This window comes from Meleagris gallopavo, chromosome 23, assembly GCF_000146605.3.
Source record: "Meleagris gallopavo isolate NT-WF06-2002-E0010 breed Aviagen turkey brand Nicholas breeding stock chromosome 23, Turkey_5.1, whole genome shotgun sequence".
Lineage (NCBI taxonomy): Eukaryota > Metazoa > Chordata > Aves > Galliformes > Phasianidae > Meleagris > Meleagris gallopavo.
The window spans coordinates 2,075,067-2,095,458 of NC_015033.2; the positions used below are offsets into that span (position 1 = coordinate 2,075,067).

Here is a 20,392-nt window from a genome sequence, read left to right on the forward strand (position 1 = left end):
CCCGGTTGTGCACACGGCGCGTGGAAAATCCCACTGGTGGGGGGGGGGGGAGGGCGAGGGAGGCGGGTTCGACGGCGGGTGGCGGGAGCGCGCGCTGAGGCGCGGGAAGCGGCGGTGCTGCGGTGCTGCGTGGAGTGGGGTGCGTGCAAGGAACGGGAGTTGGGTGTGCAGAAAGGTTTTTTTTTCTCCTTGCGCACCGAACCACTGCAGGTCTGCACAGAAAGCCAGGGACATCGACGCACAGGGTTTTTCTGCAGCTTTATGCGTGAAAAGGAATTGATTCTCGCGCGCGTGTGCGTGGGTATTGGGACGTTTATTTTGCTTGCAGTCTATGCAAACCCAAACCTTTTGCAAGGACTCAGCTCGGTGCTGCAGTGCCCCTGAAATCACTGGCTGGGTGTAAAGGTAAAGGCATGCATGCACAGGAGGGGGTCCAGCCCAGCCCCCGGGCTGTAGGGAACAAAAGGTTCTGGCTGTGCACAAGGAACTGATGCCCCAAAGGCACGTGCTTGGGGACCAGTAAATGCATCAGAACAGGGCCCAACAGCAAGCCCTGGCGTTAGGAATTTGCCCAGAGAATATTGCACACAGCAGTATTGGCCAGGAAGTTAAAAAAAAAACAACAAGAAAAGAACCCCAAACTGGAGCTGAACTGCTGCTTTATAGTCACATCTCTTGTTGCATGCCAACCCCCACAGCTGTGTGTCACGGCCTTTGTGTCACAGCCTTTGTGTCCCGCTCAGTGCAGAGCAAGCAAGCAGCGAGCACAGCATCCTCCTGCTTGCAGCAGCCGAGAGGTGAAGCTGCACCGTGCCACGTGGAGGCAAGCAGAGGTCCGGGCTGCTCTCAGCCATTACCCGGCCTGGCTCTGCTTTCCCTCTGTAGGGAAGAAATGAGAGCATCCCCGAGGCTATGAGCTGTCTGGCTGGCAGCTGTTCCTGTGGCAGTCCGGGCTTGTTACTGCTTAATGCTATCCTGAGCAGAATTTTTGGCAGGGGGGCACGTGGCTAATGGGCCACACTGGGAAGGAACACATTTTGGCATCTTAAAGATGTGCAGCTGTAATCTGCCCTGACAGCCCAGCAGCCCCACACCAACATACAGTGCTGGGCACCGATGGGGCGGAGGGAGAACATTTCTGGGCACCCACACAGCACTGCAAAACCTACCTGTGCTGCAAGGCCGGGTTGCACGATGTGCTATATGCAGTGCATGCAGCTTATTCCACTGCTTGCAAGTTGCTCATGGTTCCAACCACCAGGATGCTTGGGGAATGGAACCTCTGCAGGCCAGGGCTTGTTCCCCAGCTCAGTCATACACCCCAGCAGCTCCATGCAGAACAGGCTGCTTGCCAGGGCGTGAGCTTTTGCTCTGTGCATGTGTTTCCTTAAGACTGCGGGGATCTCTCTTCCTTCTTCAGTGCACAGCTGAAGGGCAAGTGCTCCTCAGCTCAGCTCTGCCAGCTGGGCCCTATTTCCATAGGATTCTTCCAAAAAGCAGTCCTGTGCACCAGCAGCCTCGCAATAAGGCCTTCCTGAGTGCATCTCCCACCTGCAGCCCTTGGGAGCTCCGAGGAGCGCTCGCTGGAAAGGTAACAGCACTGCCCATATTGCAGATCTTGCATGGCTTCTCAGCTGTTCTCTTCCAGGCAATCCAATCCCCTTCTGACTTTTTACCTTCTCATCCCCCTCTGCTTTCATGCTTTAGCCTTTCAGCCTCTGGGTGATGAAACATTGCTGATTTTAGGCATGAGAACAACAAAATGACCAGAGGTGACAGACTGATGTCTTTCTTAAAGGCACAGCTTCGCTCTTCCAGTTCTCCTCTGTCCTCCTGGGGTTTGGCAGACGGACTGCTGGGTGCTCTGGGAATGGTGTCAACCTCCTGACCTGTGGCACTGCCCAGCTGTGCTGCTCAGCCCGAGCAGGGTGATGCTACTAGAGTGCCTTTCCCAGCAGCTACCCATCAGAGATTGAGATCTGAGGGTAAACTGGAAGCTTTTGGAGCAGTTGGATGTGAATTCCAAGCTCTGTGCAACCTGAGCCCTGGTCTGGTCATCCTGCTGGTGGGCGAGTGGCCAGCTGCTGTTGGGAGATGGTGTTTGGTACTGAACCAAGAATGGGAGCCAGCAGACAGTATGGGTGAAACAAATAACAGCTCCTTTGTTGTCTGAATGAGTGCACAGCACTCATGCAAAAAAAAAAAAAAAGGCTATCAAGCAGGCTTCTCTGCTGCAAAACAGGTATGGCACAGACAGGGAGGATTTACATTTCCTTCTTGATGCTGTCCTGCCCTAAAAATCAACCAGGTTCTCATGGGAAATGCTCTCAGCTCCCGTTGCACAGGCTGTGGTGATGGCAGTGGGAGTGTGCAGCCTCTCCCAGTGTGCTGGTGGCATTGCCCACCCATCTGTCCACCAAGCCGTGCAGTGCTAGGGAATTAATGCTTGCACAGCCCTTTGCAGGTGCAAAGTGCAGTGGATGGGCTCATCCCAAACCTCACTGCATTGCCTCTGGCCACGGATGTCACAGCTGCTCAATGCGCCGTGCAGCTCATTTTGGGCAGCAGGGATGTGCTCTGGGGAAGTGCAGAGTACCTGCAGCCCTACTGAGGTCAGGTGAAACATCCCAGCTACAGCATGTTGCAAAAGTTGCACTAAGGATGAATTCCCTGCCAGCCCCAGCTCCCAGCTGTGGGCTGCTTTTATCCCAAGCCAATCAATGGAGTGCATAGGGTGATGGGCAACTGCGGGGTCACTGTACCCTCCTAGTGCAGCTCATGCTCTGTGCTGCCGTCTGGAATCCAGGAGTGCACCCAGGTATGAACACTGAAGTGTCTCCTCAGCAGATTTCAAGGTTTATTTACCCAAGCGGATCCACACGGATTAGGAAGTGCATCGCAGGGCACGTTTGGTTAGTTCAGCCCCAGCACAGTTCAGTGCAGCTGTCAAGATAAATGATTTCTTTAGGGGAGAGAAGGAAAAGTATGCATTTGCTTAATTAACTCCATATTATGGCAGTTCCCAAACATTAAACACATGCTGCACAAAACCGCCAACCAGGAGTGCCTTGCAAGGCTGCTTTTTGCTGGGCTGTGATGGCTGGGGAAGGCAAACATCTGGCAAGGTACTGAGCAGCTACAGGAGCCCACAGGAGCATCGGGGCACCCAAAGCCTCTCAGCTCTGATGTGAATCCCTCTAACAGCCAATGGGGCTTTGCAGAACCATACAGTCATTCCAGTTGAAAAAGAGCTCCAGGATAATCATTTTCAAAGGAGCCAAGTGCCTACAGCACACCGTGGGGCGGGATGGGAGCTGGAGGGGCTCAGCTGGGAGGAAATGGGCATTTTTGCTTCCTGGGTGTTCTTAAAGACAAGTGCTCCCCATCTCCATCTGGCTGCAGATGCAGGAAGAGATGCTCATCCCGACGGCCCTATTGCTGCTGCAGCTGCTGAGCTGCTCCCACGCCGTGCACTGGACCTACCGAGGTAACACAAAGGAGGAGGCTTTGGGATGGCTGCTGCTGCTGCCAGCTTGCTGAGGCGCTCACATTCCTGCTGTGCTGCAGAGGCAACACTCAGCTTGCTGCTCCTTTTGTTAGCAGCAGCTCTCCAGCGGGCAGCCAATTCATTCTGCTTTATTGCTGACTGTGTATCTTGGAAGGGGTTCTCTGGCTTTGTGCTGCACTGAGCCGTGAGGTGTCGGGGCTGGCAGATGGACGGGCTCAGATGAGGGGGAAAACCTTTATGATATCTTAGAGTAAAAGCTGCCCTCAGGGTGATCCTGGAAGGAAACGCGCTACCTACTGCTGGCTCCTTGTTTTATTGTGCAGGTCACAAAAAAGGGGCTCATCTCCGTATGTACAGATCTTGTGGAATGTTACGTGATTGTTAATTGTTTCAGGGGCTCGTTTGCAGAGCTCAGTGAAGCGAAGGGCCGCGCTGTGGCTGGGGCCCAGGCTGGGGGATGCTGAGGGCCTTAAGTTACTTTCTTTTCCAAACAATCACCTCTCCTTCCAACCCATCGCTGCAGGATTTGCACTCAGCGAGGGCACAGTCACTTGCTGATGATTCCCTGGCTGTAGCATGGATTGTCTCAAACAGACAGAACTCTAACAGTGATGGGTATGTGGCAACACACTGATGGGATGCAAGGAGAGGAAGTCACCCCAGTCACTTATAGCCACGACAGACATGGCATCAAAATTGCCACTCAGCCCTAAGATCTTAAATACAGCACTATGGAGAGTGCAAACAGTCCCATTGTGTTCAAGTAGTTGTGAGAAGTTCCAGCGCTCAAACCTCCGCAGGAAGGATTCCAGTCAGGGTTAGGAGGCTCAGAGCCACTGGAGGAAGGACAGGAGCCCACATGCCTGCTCTGCCATGCACTCACTTCCTCCATGGGTGGGCACGAGACGTGAGGCAGTGTGCTGTTACTGCCAGGCAGGCTTCACTTTGCAGCTCAGCAGCCCTGCAGACAAAATACTGTACATTTTCTTACTCCTGAGCAAGCAGCAGCTCCCACCACATGCTAATAACCTGTCTGCTCCTCCACACAGAGGGTGAGCTGGATGAAGAGCACTGGGGGCTGCACTTTGCTGCCTGTGCTGGCAAGCAGCAGTCTCCTATTGACATCCAGAGGAAGAAGGTGGTGCACAACGTGCAGCTGCTGCAGCTGGAGCTGAGCGGGTACAGCCGACCGCTGCAGGGGGACTTCACCATGACCAACAACGGGCACTCGGGTAAGGAGCAGGGTCAGTGCTGGAGGACATGCAATGCACAGTTCCCTTCAGCTGCACTTTGCAGGCAGCAGCGGTCCCTGCCCCGGTCCACACTGTGCTGCTGTGACCTGGGGGATGCTGGCAGCAAAGCGAAGGCATGCATTTTTGCAACGCAGATGTTGTTAATGGTACTTCTGGCCAGAAGCCCCAACCTTTGTTTGGGCCTCTGTAAGAGCCCTGCACCTGCTGAGCAGATGCCCTGGGAGAACATCAGACTCACATCATTGCAGGAATAGACTGCTGGGTTTGGCCATTTAAAATGCTGTTCAGTTTTGAACTTGCCCTCCTTGACTCTGCCATCTCACTTCATCCTGCACTCCAAGCTCAGCTCTTTTCCCCAGTCACACAGGAAACCTTTCCAGAAATGCATCTATAAACCAGGGAAATGAGAGGCAGTGACATCTCTGCAAGGTACTGTCTGTTACACATCATACAGGGATGGAAGGCAGCTGGAGCACAGCAGATGAGCCCCTTCTTTCAGTGCATTGACGACTGCAGCACTGAAGGAGCAAGTTTGGGGCTTACCGACTCCTCTCCGCATTCACAAAATGCATCCTTTGCCTTTGTGCAGTAGGAAGCAGAAGTGATGGGACAGATCTGCAGCTCAGCAGCGAGCTGGCATCCGATACTGTGTTCCATATAGTCAGACAGAGCAGTTGTCCTCCCTTTGAGCAACAGTTGGTGTTCAGCCCTCGGGAAGGGAAGCTGGAGCACAGCCCAGGCTCAGTGCCCTGCCTTTGGTCACGCAGGGCCTCTGAGCAAGGCTTTGCCATTAGGAGGTCCTGGATGCTGCCAGAGCATAATTCATTACCTAAATAATTCATCAGCTGGTGGTGGTGGGATAATGCTTTTGGACTACAGATGAGCAGCGAGAGAAGAACTGGCTAACAACCGCTTCAGGGGGACTGAGCACTTTCATGGCATTTGGAACATGAGGGGCCCAGTCAGTCTCTAATCCTCCCCCCCACAACGGTCCTTTCTTCTCTCTGCTGCACAGAGAAATCAATAGAGAGGGAGAGCAAGGAGCTGAAGAGATGAGAGATGCTGTCTTCAGAGAGAGACTGCTGTGATCATATTTCTACAGTCTGTCACGAACAGCACTCCTGTTTGTCTCCCACACAAACCTTGTGTTCAGCGAGCTCCCATACAGCACTGCCCAACTGCCTGCACACCAGTTCTGCAGGTTTAGCATTCACTTCTCGGACTGCACGTGTGTGCTTCCCCCATTCTCATATAACATCAAAACAGTGATGTGTGGGGCATTCTGATAAAGGCAGATGACAGTCTGTATGCACAGATACCATAAAAGCAGGCTTGGTTTTCCCACTGACTTCGGTAAGGGAAGATAGGATGGCAGTATTCCACAAGGAACTTCTAATGGAAAGCACTCAGCAGGAATCTAATGTAAAAAGTAAGGTGTGTGCTTACTCTCCACCACAGATCCCTTGGGATATCACACGGAAATGCATTCTCATCTTGTCTGCCTGTCAACAGCTAACAAACAAATAAACCTCTAGCCCAAGCTGTGAGTAACGATGTGCTCTTCAGCAAGGAGAGCTGCTATTTTATAACGTGCTCTGGGCTATTGCCCGGATGGGGCAATTTTCCATTCGCAGTATTCAGTTCAGCATGTTTAGCACCACAATATATGATTTGTGGCAGCACACCAGCAGAAAACCAACTTTTTGTAGTCCCATTGTGAATATCCTTCATAGAGAAACAAAGAGCTCTGCCTGCTCAGGCTCATGGGGCTCTGGCCCTGCACGGTGGTCCCAAGGAGATGCACATCCCAGAGCATGGAAAGTGATGGTGACAGGTTAGGTAAAGCCAGTCACTTGGCTGATTTCTTACTCCTCTGTTCTCCCTGGGAATAAAGACATTAATGAATGCATGCAGAGCTCAGCAAGATGTCATGTACTATGCCAAGAACAAACATTAAAGCATTTTTAGTGGTGCCTGAGAAAAAAAAAACAAAAAAACACACAGCTGCCCAGCTGGGAAACACCCTGCAGACACGGCTAGCAGAGCCAGCTCCACACTTATGGCCATCTCCAATCCTGTTTTTCAGTCCAGATTGATTTGCCACCCACCCTGTCCATCTCCCGTGGGCTCCCGCACCCCTACACCGCAGTGCAGATGCACCTGCACTGGGGAGGCCTGGACCTGGAGACCAGCGGCTCCGAGCACACGCTGGATGGGATGAGATACGTGGCAGAGGTACCTGCAAAGGAGGCTGGAGGGATGGGGCCAGGGAGGTTGGGATATAGTCTTTTAGGGTGATGAGGATGAGGAAATCTTTTGTCACCTCTTGCTCCATGGCCCTGTCTCTCTCCTGGCAGCTGCACATCGTCCATTACAACTCTGCAGACTACTCAAGCTTTGAAGAAGCCAAAGACAAACCCAATGGATTGGCGGTGCTTGCCTTCTTGTATGTGGTAGGTTTGACCCCTGGGAAGCTGAGCAATGACAGCCCATGGTCACTATTCATCCCACGCTGGGAATGGTCCAGCTGCCTGCAGTAGGGCTGCATGCCTGGCCTACAAGAAATTGAGGCTGAGCAGTGCTACTGAAGGCCAGGCAGCTCAGCAACCTTTCAACTCTCTATGCTGTGTTTAGGAAGGACACCTGGAGAATACCTACTACAGTGAATTCATTTCCAAACTGGCAAAAATCAGGTTTGCAGGTAAGAGCTGGGGTTGCCCTTCTCCATCCTGATGCTCTTTAAGCGTCTACATACGTACTGGGGCTGGGGACAGCCCTGCTGCTGGCTTTGCTCACAGCTAACGCTGCTTCTGTTTCCTTTTGAGGTCAGTCAACCAAGCTCACCTCTCTGGACGTCCAAGCCATGCTGCCAGAAAACCTCTCACACTTCTACAGGTACCAGGGCTCGCTCACAACCCCACCCTGCTCTGAAAGTGTCACCTGGACCGTTTTCGACTCTCCCATCATCCTGTCACATGCACAGGTACCTGGGGGCAGCTCAGCAGTTTCTCTTTCCTCCACGCTGTCCTTGCACACCAGTTTCATTCTCCATTCTCCACTGACCTAAGAAAAGAGCTTGCAGAACTACTGGGATCTCTCTCATAGGGCCTTAGGGATAGACTCGAAAGCAACTGGAAAAACTGGTGGCTGTTAGACCTGAGGTCTGTTGAGCAATAACAAGGCTCTGCTCAGCTGTTCAGCCATGATGAAGTACTAAAGAGACCAGCCAGAGTCAACAAGGTGAAAAGTACTACAAAAGAGGGAGAGAAGAAAAAAAAATAATCATAAATGAGCCATTCAGGGCATTAAAATCATTGCAGAACAATTGGCACAATTCTAGAGAAGCATTTCTTTTCTCTTTGCATTTTGGCTGTACAGTGGGGGGTTTGTCTGTGCTCTGGCTGAGTTATTGCTGAGGACTTCGTTGTATGCAGGTCCCTGTGCTCAGAGCTCAGTGCTGCTGCACGGCAGGATGCCCAGCTCTGCCCTCCATCTGCCTTGTCAGCACAAAGGCTTTGGCAGAGAACAAATAGCAGCAGTAAAGTGAGCTTACGGGTGAGTCTTGCAGAGCAGTTCATCTTCTGTAATGAAAAAAAAAGCATCTAACTGTTTCCAGGAGAACAAGGTCAAGTGGAGATGACAGCAGCGGAGGATGACAGTGTGTTTGTGTTTAAAAATGAAATACTTTGTGGTGGGGAAGGCATTAGTGGGCACTCGTAATTAGGCAGTATACCGCAGAATAATTTCATCCATGCATAACGCTTAGCATTACTTCCTTCAGGCAAACACCTTCATCCACAGGACTCTGCTGATTAGAGCATTGACGTGCTGTTCCCTTCCTTGTCAGAGCTCGGGGAGAGACCCTCTCACAAACGACTGTGTTTAACCCCCAGCTGCAGGACCTGCCCTGCATTTCTAGGCTAAACTCTCGCTCCCGCTGCCCTTATAACAAGGCTGCCCTGCCCCCAGATCGGCCTGCTGGAGAACACCTTGCTGGACTGGCACAACAGGACGCTGCGCAACGACTACCGGCACGCACAGCCCCTGCACGGCCGCGTGGTGGAGGCCTCCTTCCAAGCCAGGCCCAGACAAGGTACGGGGCAGGAAGGAGCTGTGCTGCAAACTATTTCAATTAGGTAAAACTGTGATTGCAATCCCCAAGAACAGCTGTGTCCCTGCTGTGCATCTTGCTTCTGATGGTGTGGCAGCGCTCTGTTTTGGTGCACTGGAAGTGTCACACAGCCCAGGATTGGTGTTGTTCTGTGACTTCCCACAAGCAGTATGCTGAGTGTGCCTGCCTCTGCATGGGTGAAGCACACGAACCGGTGTACAAACAGCTCTGCCATGGCTAATGATCCAAGTGCTGTAATTAGGGCGATGCACTGCATTTTAAAACAAAGGTTTCCTCCGTACCTCCTGCAGACTGGAAGCAGAATTACCATGCATAGCTCCTGGCTCTCAGTAAGCCCCCATCTGTCTGATTGCTCTAGAACAATGCCAGCCAGAAGAACTCAGCCTCAAACTGGAACAAATCCAGACACAACTCCGAGACATGAAGAAAGAGTTCCTGAACGGAGTGAGCCACACAGGTAAGAAACACTCTGTTTCCAAGTCCAGCTTTCCTTCCAAGGATGGCCCAGGCCTGCTGTTCTCGATGGCATACATCATCAGCAGGTTTGGTACTGATGCGTGCAGGTAGAATCTTGTTCCATGTCTGGGTCAGCTGGAAGACTTCCATGAGCTACAGCATCATGAAACCCAGCCCAAATCTAGCACCTCTCCCAGCAACTGCAGCTTGTCCTGGAACATGTAAGCACAGGTTTACAAACAGGGAGGCATTAAAGCTCACTGTTCCCCCAGGATAAATAATCATTATCTTCATTTTACTAAAGATGGGAACAAAGGAAGGAAGGGGAAAAAAAAGGATTTTTCCCAAAGGAGTTGGGTGAAGGAGCCAAGCCAATAACCATGGCTGAGGCAGCCCCTGCCAGCACCTGTGGGTGTATTCCATAGGAGCTGGGCTCATTTGCAAGCACCAGAGAAGACGTAACAGCTGGCTTCTCAATCATTTCAGGTATTACATCCAGCACTTTTCCAGCTTTCTACTTCCCCATGGAAAACATTGAAAGTTTTGTGGAGGTTCGTCCCAGCCATGAGATGTCTCTCCAAGCCTTCACTCTGTGCTTCTGGACACAAGCCCAGCACGTGGGCACTCAGACTGTTCTCTCCTACTCTACACGGGAGAGGGACAACGAGCTGGTGATGACCACAGGCACAGACGTGGGACTGTGGATAGGAGGCCATTTTGTCAGCTTCCCCCTCTACCGCAAGGCACAGGACTGGCTGCATTACTGCATGGCGTGGGCTTCCCAGTCTGGAATAGCAAGTCTGTGGCTCAATGGAGCTGCTGGTGATGCAAAGAGCATCCAGAAAGGCTATGTGAGCCAGGCTGGAGGGAAGCTTGTCCTTGGAAAGGACAGAGACACTCTTCTTGGGACATTCTCCAATGGGTTTGCAGGGTGGATGACGCACGTGAACCTGTGGAGCCAAGTCCTCAGCCCTGCAGACATTCGGGCACTTGCACAGTGCAAAGCAGGAAAGCTGAAGGGAGATGTCATTGCATGGGGGGAAACCCCCGTGACCCTCTTTGGGGGGGTGGTGCTGGAGGCTGACACCAGCTGTCAGTGACCCCAATATATTTATTTTTTAAGCAGCTGAAGAATCCAAACTTCTTGCTGAAGAAACTGAGAAGGAAAGCTTGCTCCATCTGCTTGTTTTAGGTTAATTGCCTGTTTTCTCATTTACTTTATATAGGGTCACTAGGCACCTGCTTAGTGCTCCAGGTTGTTTTCCAAGCAGGTATGAGGTGGCAAAGCCTCCACTGGTCAGTGGGACAGAGGCAAAGAACAAAGCACAGTTCAACACCTTGCATCTGCACATCCCTCCCACTACTAGGTTAAGATTTCCACCCATGGACCTTCCTTTTGTATTCCACATGCCACTCTCTTTGGTTAGAGAAACAGTTCTCTCAAGCCAAAGTTTTCTCACTTCCCACATCCCATCTCCATTCTCAGTGCCTTTCCTGCATCATGCTTTATTCCCATTTATCACCAAGTCACTGCTGCTGTGGGTGTAGCACGTAGGAAAGTGTATGCAAAGGGCAGTGTGGCTCCCACACAGTCACTCGATGACAAGTCTTTGCTGTCAGTGGATGGAGACAGAGCATGGGAGCAGCTTCATTTCCAACAGGTGCACATCACAAGGCAAGACTGAGGGTCTGTATGAAGCTCATCTCCTAAGTTGAAGTACATCACATGAAGGGCTATACCAGGCTGTTGAATCATTCTGCTTTTTTTCCTCAACAGAGAGCAGCAACATTGCACAGTTAACTCTATTTCCACATGTTAAATAATTGAGTTAACCCTAAAATCCTTTACACTAATAAATATTTTAATAAATCCTCCATTTATCAGTGTGCACTTTTATTTCCCTGGTGAGTGAGCTCTGGTTCTTCAGTCTTGGCTCCTCCAAACCAGTTCAGCCTTCAGGTGGAGCTGTGCCCTTAGAGACACAACCAGACAGAACCATTCAAGGACCAAGCTTTAAACCACCTGAGAACTTTTTCAAGAAGCCAGATCCCTGAGAAATAAATTCCTTGGAAAACTATCTGTAGTGTCTCACACCAGGGTGCTTAAAGGCGGATCTAGACATGCTTGGAAACATGGCCCCACAGTCCCACAGGAATCTGCCCAAACCTGACCCCAGCACACAGCGAGTTCATCTCTGGGAATGAATGAGCTCCACCTCGCTCATATACACAGAGTGTACCTCTGGGGGCTATTAAAGGATTTAGGAGAGGGGCTGAAATTCTTTGGCAGCTTCTTAGTTCTTCAAGTTAGTTCTAGGGTGAGCACTAAGGAACAAAAGGAGCTATTTCTAAAGACTGGAGTGCCACAGGAACAACTGCGTATCAGCAGCCCATGAATAAGCACGGGCCAATGGAACACTCCTAAGCTCAAGAATAAGGCTCTGGAAGAACTCACCAGCAACAGTTAGCTTTCCAGGAGTCCGTCTGATGAGCAGGGTGGGGGTGAGATTAAAGTCATGTGCATTTCCAGTCCTATGGTCCTGCGCATAGGTGACAGGATACATGCCTCTAGGAACACATCTATCAGAGCACCTTGGTGCATCTGACACACTCTCCACTCAGAATACCAAGCACCAAAGGCCTGCTCTCACACATGCTGGACCCTCAAATTCATGTTCAAGGAATGGTCAAGGAATACAATGCGCTCCTTGCACATGAGTGACCAAAACCCAGCCCAGGTGCTGTTCCTTGTCATCTGAGATGTTCACTCAGGACATAAGGGGCATGCACCACACTGTGACATCAGTTCCTTGATCACAGGAACTGAGCTGACTGCAGGCATTGCCCCTTCCTAATGACAAATACAAGGAATGGGAAATTTGCTTCTGAAGTCAGCGTGCCACAAAGCAGAGTGGTCCTACTGATTACTCAGAATGAGAACAACCTTAAGACAGAATAAAGGCTTATTTGAAAACTTCTGTGGGAGTTGTGCAGAAAGTCTGAATGAAGGTCAGAATTGAGCCATATTCTTCCACTGATTAGATCCTGGAAAACACCTGGGCCAGGCCAAGTACTGGGTTGTGTCACAGATCAATGCCCGAAACTTCTGGCTTGTTTGCCTTCACACTTGGAACGGTCTGCAAATCCACCATCTGTTCTACATCTGTCTGAATCTCCACCTTGTTCCTCTTGGCCATGATTCTGTTAATTTCCATGAAGGTTTTATTCTTTGTCTCAGGTACAATGAAGAAGATGTAGATCACGGTGGCGAGGCATATACCACAGAAGATGAGGAAGCTGTAGGCCCCTAGACCAGCCTGAAGCAATGAAAGATGACAGAGCAAGAGTCAGGGCAATGCTCCAATTGTGGTCAGTACATGCCAGGGCATGCTGAATCCTGCAATAGCTATACATGCAGCCACAGGAACGTTCCTTCAAGTGGAACAACTCAAAGCTAGTGGTGGTTCAGGATCCTGCCTTCTGATATCACCAAGATGGATTTATTGAAAACCATCATGGATTTACTAAAAAAGGTGCCTAAGGGTGAGGGCCTGTCACACAAGTTCAAGTGAACTCACCAATTCCCCTTGCACAGGCTAAAATCAGTCATTATAGCAATTTATGGGTCACTTCTACTAGGATCACTGTGAACTGGTGACCCAGAGATCACTAATTTTGAGCTAAAGCCATGTGCCATGCCCAGCTCACACCTTACCTCCATGTAGAGGAACACGAGTCCCACTGTGAAGTTGCAGATCCAGTGCACAGAGCCACCCACCATGAAGGCAGCAGGCCGGGACGACTGCAGGAACATCTCAGTGATCATCACAAAGGGGATTGGACCTGGAAGAATTGTATGTATGGAAATCCTAAAGGTATCCCTACAGATGCAAGCACAGCTGGTAGGTCTCACCAATCTCAACATAGCTTTGCTCAAGATCTCACTGTACATCTCAGTACAAACTCAGTTGTGCCTTGGCTTTTCCTTTTGAAAGCCAGATGCTCCCCTGCCTCATGGGCACAGCACTCCGATCACTGGAGCACCAATCAGCCAGGTGCATGGCTGCACAAGAGGAATGTGACCAACCCCACAGAGCTCTTAGTTTGATGCTTAGTGTAATGCCTGCCTTTACCCAACCTGTGGAGAGGACTGGGCTAGCTTATGCATACTCACTGGCTCCAATAGCATGTCCAATGATGTAAATGATGACACACACTATGCTGAGGTAAGACATCCATGAGACAGTATTCTGTGAAGAATATAATCAGGAGTTAGAGTTGGTTCTCAGCTCAAAGTCACCAACACATTCAAGGTATTAATTGATAAAAGATTTGGGGGTGTTCAGAAGTCATCTCCTGTTGCCAGTTATGCCCAAGCTGACATGTCAAGCTGTTGAGCACATGCTCTGTGTACCACCTTTGCTTCCAACTAAGGATGCAACAGTCACGAACACAATAGGCAGGGAGAAGCATTCACATTGCAGCATCATGGCTCTGCCTGGGTTCACTTTGGATAGATATGCAGGTACTGAGAGACCTCCCACACCAACTCCAAAATACACCAGGAGCACCAGGGTGATGCAGCTACACACCTGGAGGTTGAGGGCCAAAGTCAACACTGCACAGGAGCCACAGCACAACCCAAAGCCAGCAAGCAGCAGGATTCTCCTCCCCAAGGACTCCACAATGAAAACCTGAAAGAGACAGAAGAGGGTAAGAGCTCAAATAATCAAAGCACAGAGCTTTATTCTACCCAATTCTATTAAGGTAATATTTGGCTATTAAGAAATGCAGTGAAATTTCCCCCATTTGCTAATGTAGGTGAGTAGGAAGTCACCCAGGAACTGCAAAAAGCCAGGCATGCCTCTTTTGGTACCCAGCTCCAGAGAGCTGTAGGGGAGCACTGCATGGCAAGAGGAGGGCAGAGCAGCCTGGAAACCAAACATCCAAAATGACTGAGGCTCAGAGAGCCCCAACAGAAACTTACAGCAAGGAAAGTCATGAGAACGTTGATGGCACCTATGGACACGGTGACATACTGAACGTTGTTGGTCTCCACACCTGCTGACAGGAAGATTCTGTCCGCATAGTAGAAGACCTGCAGCAAAACCAATTGTGTTTAAATGTGGCCAGAAGCAGAGCACAGGAATCCTATTCTGGTTGTTTCTACAATCCTAGAAGTGGAACCCAGGAATTCAAAAACTATTTCAGTACTGGAGATGTTGGTGTTAAGATCCAGACACAAGCATCTCACTCCAAAAACATCCCAACTACCCTTACAGGACAGCTGGACTCAGAACCACGCACATACTTAATTGGTACAGGTTAGGGTGATTCCCCCATAACATCACCCAGAACCAGTGTCCCTGGTGAAGGGAGCACTCCTGTCTCCTAGTTTCCAGCTCCTACACCAGTGCTGCCCCACACTGACTCCCATCCCGCCGTTACTCACTCCATTGATCCCTGAAAGCTGCTGGCCCATCATCATGACAACAATAGAGATGAGCTGCCAGCGCAGGCCTCTGAAGGTGCACAGGGTGAACACAGAGAGGTGTCCCTCTTCCTTTTCTGACTTGTCTTCTTGGCGCATTTCTTCTATTTCATCATCCACATCATCCCAGCCTCTCAAACACTGCAGAGCTGGTTGGGAGAGGAAGATGAGCTACAGACCCCAGAAAACTCTCCTGCTTTACATCAAGACATTGTAACATTCAAAGCCAGGGCAGTAGTACTGCTCAAATGATGGGAAGTCAGGAATTCATGGAAGCAAAGGAACAATGCTGCAAAAAGCCAACCACCAACAACACGTCAACTAAGGATTTCATGCTCTCTTGCTTTGTTGTTGGTTGCTGTCTGTCATGTCCTGCAGCCAGACTTCTGCCATTCCATCTCACCTTCCAGCAACAGGAGATGCCATACCTTGTCGTGCTTGATCCTCATTGCCCTTCTGTATTAGCAGATATCTGGGACTTTCAGGAAAAAAGGGCAATGTAAGGAGCTGTAATGCTGATGGGATCCCAGTGAGCCCCAGGAGCAAGGGCCAGCCTGCAACAAATGAGACAAGATGATGACTGGGAGAGATCTTTTCTCCATGGAGCCGACAGAGAATTTCCTGAGCCAGAGCTTTACCTTCAGCATGCCCAAGGATGCTGGTAAGGCCAAGGATCTGAGCTACGAGGATCCCAAGGGTGATGAAGAGCTGGGGTACTATCCCAATAGCACCTCTGAGATTTCTGGGGGACATTTCTCCCAGGAACATGGGAACCACGTTGGAGGCCAGACCTGTAGGCAGAGAACAAGGTCAGTCCTGCAGCTGCCTGATATCAGCACATTTACCATCTGCAGTAAGATGCTTTTTTTCCCTCTCATGCGTGAGATCAAAGTGATCCCTGGTAGACCACAGGACATATGCAAGCTTCACACTTGAACTCTTTTGCTCTGGCTGAAGATTTAACATTATCCATGTCAAGCAAAGAACCCTAACCTTTTTCTCTCTCTTCAGTAGGATGTTTGGAAAGCAAACTGAAAGGTAGAAGAGGAATTTCTGCTTTCTTCAGGGGCACAGTATTGTTAGCTGCAGTAACCCTGAAAGCTGCCAGTTCCCATACTTATGCTGTAAATCTTGGCATGCAAAACCCAAACTCTAGAAGTCAAATGACCAAACAACTCTTATCTTACATTGGTAACTAAGTTCCCAGCCTTCAAGTGCTAGGGGTTATAAAGGAGTTCAAGACATTATCTGAAGGCCAAAAGGCATAGAAACAAAATGTTAACACAACTGGAAAACATTATAAAATTAAATTCATGAGGTGTAGTGCTTAATGTTGACACTACAACAAACCTAATTGCCCTCATAAAAAAAGTGCTAGCAGTGACTTGTAGACCGGTGCCTCCAATGAACAATGGCTAATTGCTCAGAATTATGCTGATCAATGCCCATCACAGAAGGGCCCTTGGAGTTCCTCCTAGCTGCAAGGCCGTCCCTTTTGCGAGGAGGAACAACGCCAGGATTCTAAAGGAGCCCCAGGCTGGCTTGATTCAGCAGCCTCCCTTCCCCACAGCAGGGCTCAGGCAGCCCTGATTCTTCTGTCAGTTATCCATAATTGAAACTATTTGGAGGGATCCCTCCTACCAGCTCCATCTGTAGTCAGAGAAGCAATGCTAAGAGCAGCTGCTGGGCTTAAGAGAGCAAAAAGTCAAAACAAAACAGACTAGACATGTTTCCAGCCTTAGATCAACAACTGCAACTTGGGCATGTTATAACTGGGATTGTTTTCCTGTGCCAGTTTGTTTTCTCAGACACCCAAATTCACCCACAAACTACACAGCATATCAGTCTTGCTAAGCCAAAGCCAATTAATTAAATCTGAGTGGTGTCAGGACCCTCACTTAGTGTGGCTTGGCAGGATCTCAGAGCAGCAGAGGGTGCCCAGCCATGTCAGGTGTGTGTTACTGCAGCTCCAGCACGGCCACCAAACCAACTCACACTCTGCCCCTTGGCTCCCCACTGGCCTTGCAAAAAAAAAAAAACAAACTAGTGACCCTGCACCCTTCACTTTCATGTTTTTTCACCTCTGCAGGAAGAACAACCAGTTCCAGGAGTGGATTACTGGATCTGGCATTCTATTGAATGATTCGAGCTTGTTTTTTATTACGTTTAAAAACAGCCTATCTGCTCTAAGACATCTGGGAAAACAGATGACCATCAGCAGGTTTCCAGGCTGATGGCACTCGTGCTGAGCAGATGCTGACTGCAGAGGGCAGCTGCAGCCACAAACATCTCAGTACAGCCCAGCCTTACTGCCACTGTCTGCTAGAGATCTGATACTTCTGCAACACATAGAGGAGAACTGTTACTTAAGCAAGCACAGAATTGCTATGCAGGTATATGGCTAAAATATGCTACCTGTGAAACCACCTGTTGTGCAAAAATCTTTCCATAGCAAAGAATATTAGGTTTACTGCTCTTCCTTTAGCATTCAACCTCTCACTCACCAGCATATATCCCCATGATAACACGGGAGATGATGATTACTTCAAAGGTTTTTGCTATCTCTGAGGTTCCCATAAGAACTGCAGCAACAATGGAGAAGAGGTTGTTTATCAGCAAGGTGCCTTTTCTGCAAAGCAACAGAAAGACAGAATCAGTTTATTTTTCTAAGACCTCCATAGCAGACAGACCCTCCGTTGCGTCACGCTGTTCAAAACCCAGAGGAGCTGCCATCCCAAAGACTAGCCAAAAGAAAACAGCTGTTGTCCCATTTTTCCCTGCAGGGAATGAAGAAAGCTCAGGATATGTGAGCAGCCGAGGCCTGCACGCAGCTCCCAGGACTTTCACCACTGCTGCCCACCTGGCTCAGAGCCCAGCACACAGCCTGGCCTTGACCAGACTGGAATCAAATAAATTCTCCTACACGTGAGAGACACCACATTCCCAAGTCCAGCACTGGGCTGACTGCTTTAGGATCGAGGCGGTGCGATGCCGCAGAGCTTGGTGAGCCGGAGCAACCGGTGAGGGCAGCCTTATCTGAGGCACACTGCTGTCACGTACCGGCCACAGTTGTTGACCAGAGGTCCCACTATGAGCGACCCAAAGAAGCCACCCAGAGGATACATGGACACAGTGAGGGACCACAGCAGTGTCTGGAAGCTCGCGTCCATGGAGACTCCGTGCCTGTTGATGTAGGTTTGGTTGTAGAAGTCTTGCATGTACTGGAATGAAATATGGAGCGTGCTTAGCAGCAAGCAGAACTTCTGTGTTGAAAAAGCTAATTTGTAATCAATGCCATAAAACTTTAAACAAGTGTCTTGATAAGACCAGAGCAGCCGAGTCAGAAAAGAATGCAAGGGAGAGCAGGGGAAGCCTTGCTTTATGCAAGTCATCCTGCCTTATTGGTTTGAAACAAATTATCCTGCCTTATCGGATCTGCCTGCTTCTCAGGAGGGAAGGCATTCCCCACACCCCATTGCTGCTGGGCACAAAGCCACGACACAGCCTCAGCACAACCCCTGTCCTCTGCCAGGGACCATTGCTCCCCAGTGCTCAGTGATTCCACACGTGGAACAGCACGAGGAGCTCAGACACCTGCCCTGAACCTGTAACCAAGCTCCTTCTCCACCCTGTGCTATTGAACCTCCTCCTCCATCACCATCCACATCCCAACCTACGGGGGCTGGAGAGTTGATCACGGACACGTTGTAGCCATACTGGAAGGATGATCCGAAGGCAGAGATCAGCGTTACCAGCGCAAGTGGAATTGTCAGTCTCTGCAGAAGGGAAAACACAAGCACTTCAGAATCAGGTTTGGCTTTCAAGCATAAATGGTATTGTGTAAAAACACAGAAATAACTTTTGCCTCACCAGTTGTATTTTTGGCTTTGTGTTATCCTACAAAGAAAGCCCAACTGATTGCTTTCATCCTAACTCCCTTTGTTCTGCTTGATTTGCACACAGTCACTACAGTAATTCATTCTACTCTTTCCCGGTATTGATGGATCATTTGGATGATTAACAATTTTCAAGTTACTACCCTTAGAATACCACCCTGCAGTGAGAAAGGAATTGCATGCAATTATTCCTTTTCCAACGTGCAAGTTATTGGTGCAATAAAGCAGGATGCTGCTGGAGAAGAGCTTTAAGAAGACAAGGTTCTAGGTGAAGCAGCAAGCCCCTTTCCTGCCCATTGTCCTCACCACAGTTATATCAACACACCACAGAGGCTTTCTGCAAACATTCAGCCACTGTTCCAGCCTCAGCCCACAGCCAGCCCTGCTTTGTTGACTGAGCTGCCTTTTTTTTTTTAATATAGCTCACCAATACATCTCACAACCACTGCCGCAATAAAACCACTTTCCATTCCCACTTCATTCTACTTTCTATCCTTTCACTATCCTTAACGCCTGCAAGTTTTGCATATCCCAGCACATAGCACGGGTCCCACACGGAGGAACTGACATGGCCCTCACTGAGCATTTGCCCTAACAGTGCTGGTGCTCATTGCCCTCCAGCTCTTCAGCAGCTCCTGCAGAGCTCTGCACACTCAGGGGCTGCAGGAGGTGGAAAAGCCAATCGATCTGCAGCAGGAGAAAGCAGAGCCTTCCAGCAACCACCTTCTACCAGTAGACTGTTGAGACAGTTGCAGTGGTGATGAAAAGCAGGCTGCTTCGCTGGCGTTAAGCAAATCCCCAGAGCTCAGAAGAGCTGCTGGTGTTAAATATACAAACACACCACTTTTAGGAAAACCTTCGGCACACAGGAGCGTTGTGCAAGAACCCACAAATGCTGCTTTTTGCAAGGCATCCCTCATCTAGAAACTTCTGCAGCCTAAAAAGGACTAGGAAGCAGGATAGAAAACACGCAGACAGAAGGGGAATTTCAGAGCTGCGTGGTAGGTCAGATGCACAGAGCAAACTGGGAGACTGCAGCAAGGCTGTGCTGCAGACAAACCGGGTTCAAAAACATACAAATCTCTGCTCTCCCTCTCTGTGGGTGCCCAATGAGGAGATCTTGGTCCCCTTCCTCTACAAACCTTCACAGCCCAAAGCTCGCTCAGCACCCACGGGAGGCAGAGCCGAGAACAGCCTGGTGTGCTTACCCCCTTCCTGCCTTCCTCCACGCTGGAGCTCTCCTGCTTTTCTCCGTTCATCTCCATTTTGGTGTTTGAATTGCAGATGCTGAGTCCAGACTTTTATAGCCAAAACAGACGACACAGGGGATGGAAACACCCTCCTTGGAAAGGAAACCCGCCCCGTGACGTTGAAGGAAGTGCCCAATCGATGGCCAGCTCTATCTGCCAAAGTCAGTAGATGGTTGTTGGGTCATTTCCCAATCCCGTGTGTCTTCTCCTGCACGTCTCCTTTCTCTTGCTGAATGTCACCAATGTCAGATGTTCTTGGGCCAGATCCAGACTCAAAGCAGAGCCAGCTGTAGGGGAAGCAACCTCATCTGCTACAGGAGGAGGGTGGACTTCTGGCCAAGGCTCCCAGAAGTGCCATTCCCCCAGCATTAGCATTCACAGCAAACTGACAGCAGGAGAGCTGCTG

The 20,392-nt window shown here is 50.0% G+C and overlaps 2 protein-coding genes across 2 annotated transcripts; one reads left to right on the forward strand and one right to left on the reverse strand.

Moving 5' to 3' along the window:
* The first annotated feature begins 105 nt into the window (after window positions 1-105).
* Window positions 106-10,449, forward strand: CA6 (carbonic anhydrase 6). Its single transcript, XM_031556715.1, has 9 exons — window positions 106-3,487; window positions 4,558-4,740; window positions 6,848-6,996; window positions 7,119-7,214; window positions 7,396-7,462; window positions 7,587-7,744; window positions 8,731-8,854; window positions 9,252-9,350; window positions 9,836-10,449. The coding sequence occupies exons 1-9, from the start codon at window positions 3,403-3,405 to the stop codon at window positions 10,447-10,449; spliced, it is 1,575 nt and encodes a 524-aa protein (XP_031412575.1). The 5' UTR covers window positions 106-3,402.
* Window positions 10,450-10,835: 386 nt separating this feature from the next.
* Window positions 10,836-20,392, reverse strand: LOC100544886 (solute carrier family 2, facilitated glucose transporter member 5). Its single transcript, XM_010722761.3, has 12 exons — window positions 19,945-20,392; window positions 18,518-18,616; window positions 17,901-18,061; window positions 17,345-17,469; window positions 15,479-15,631; window positions 15,269-15,394; window positions 14,802-14,989; window positions 14,337-14,447; window positions 13,942-14,043; window positions 13,524-13,599; window positions 13,065-13,192; window positions 10,836-12,666 (listed from the first exon to the last, which is right to left on the reverse strand). Exons 1-12 carry the CDS (start codon window positions 19,999-20,001, stop codon window positions 12,433-12,435), a joined length of 1,560 nt encoding a protein of 519 aa, XP_010721063.1. The 5' UTR covers window positions 20,002-20,392; the 3' UTR covers window positions 10,836-12,432.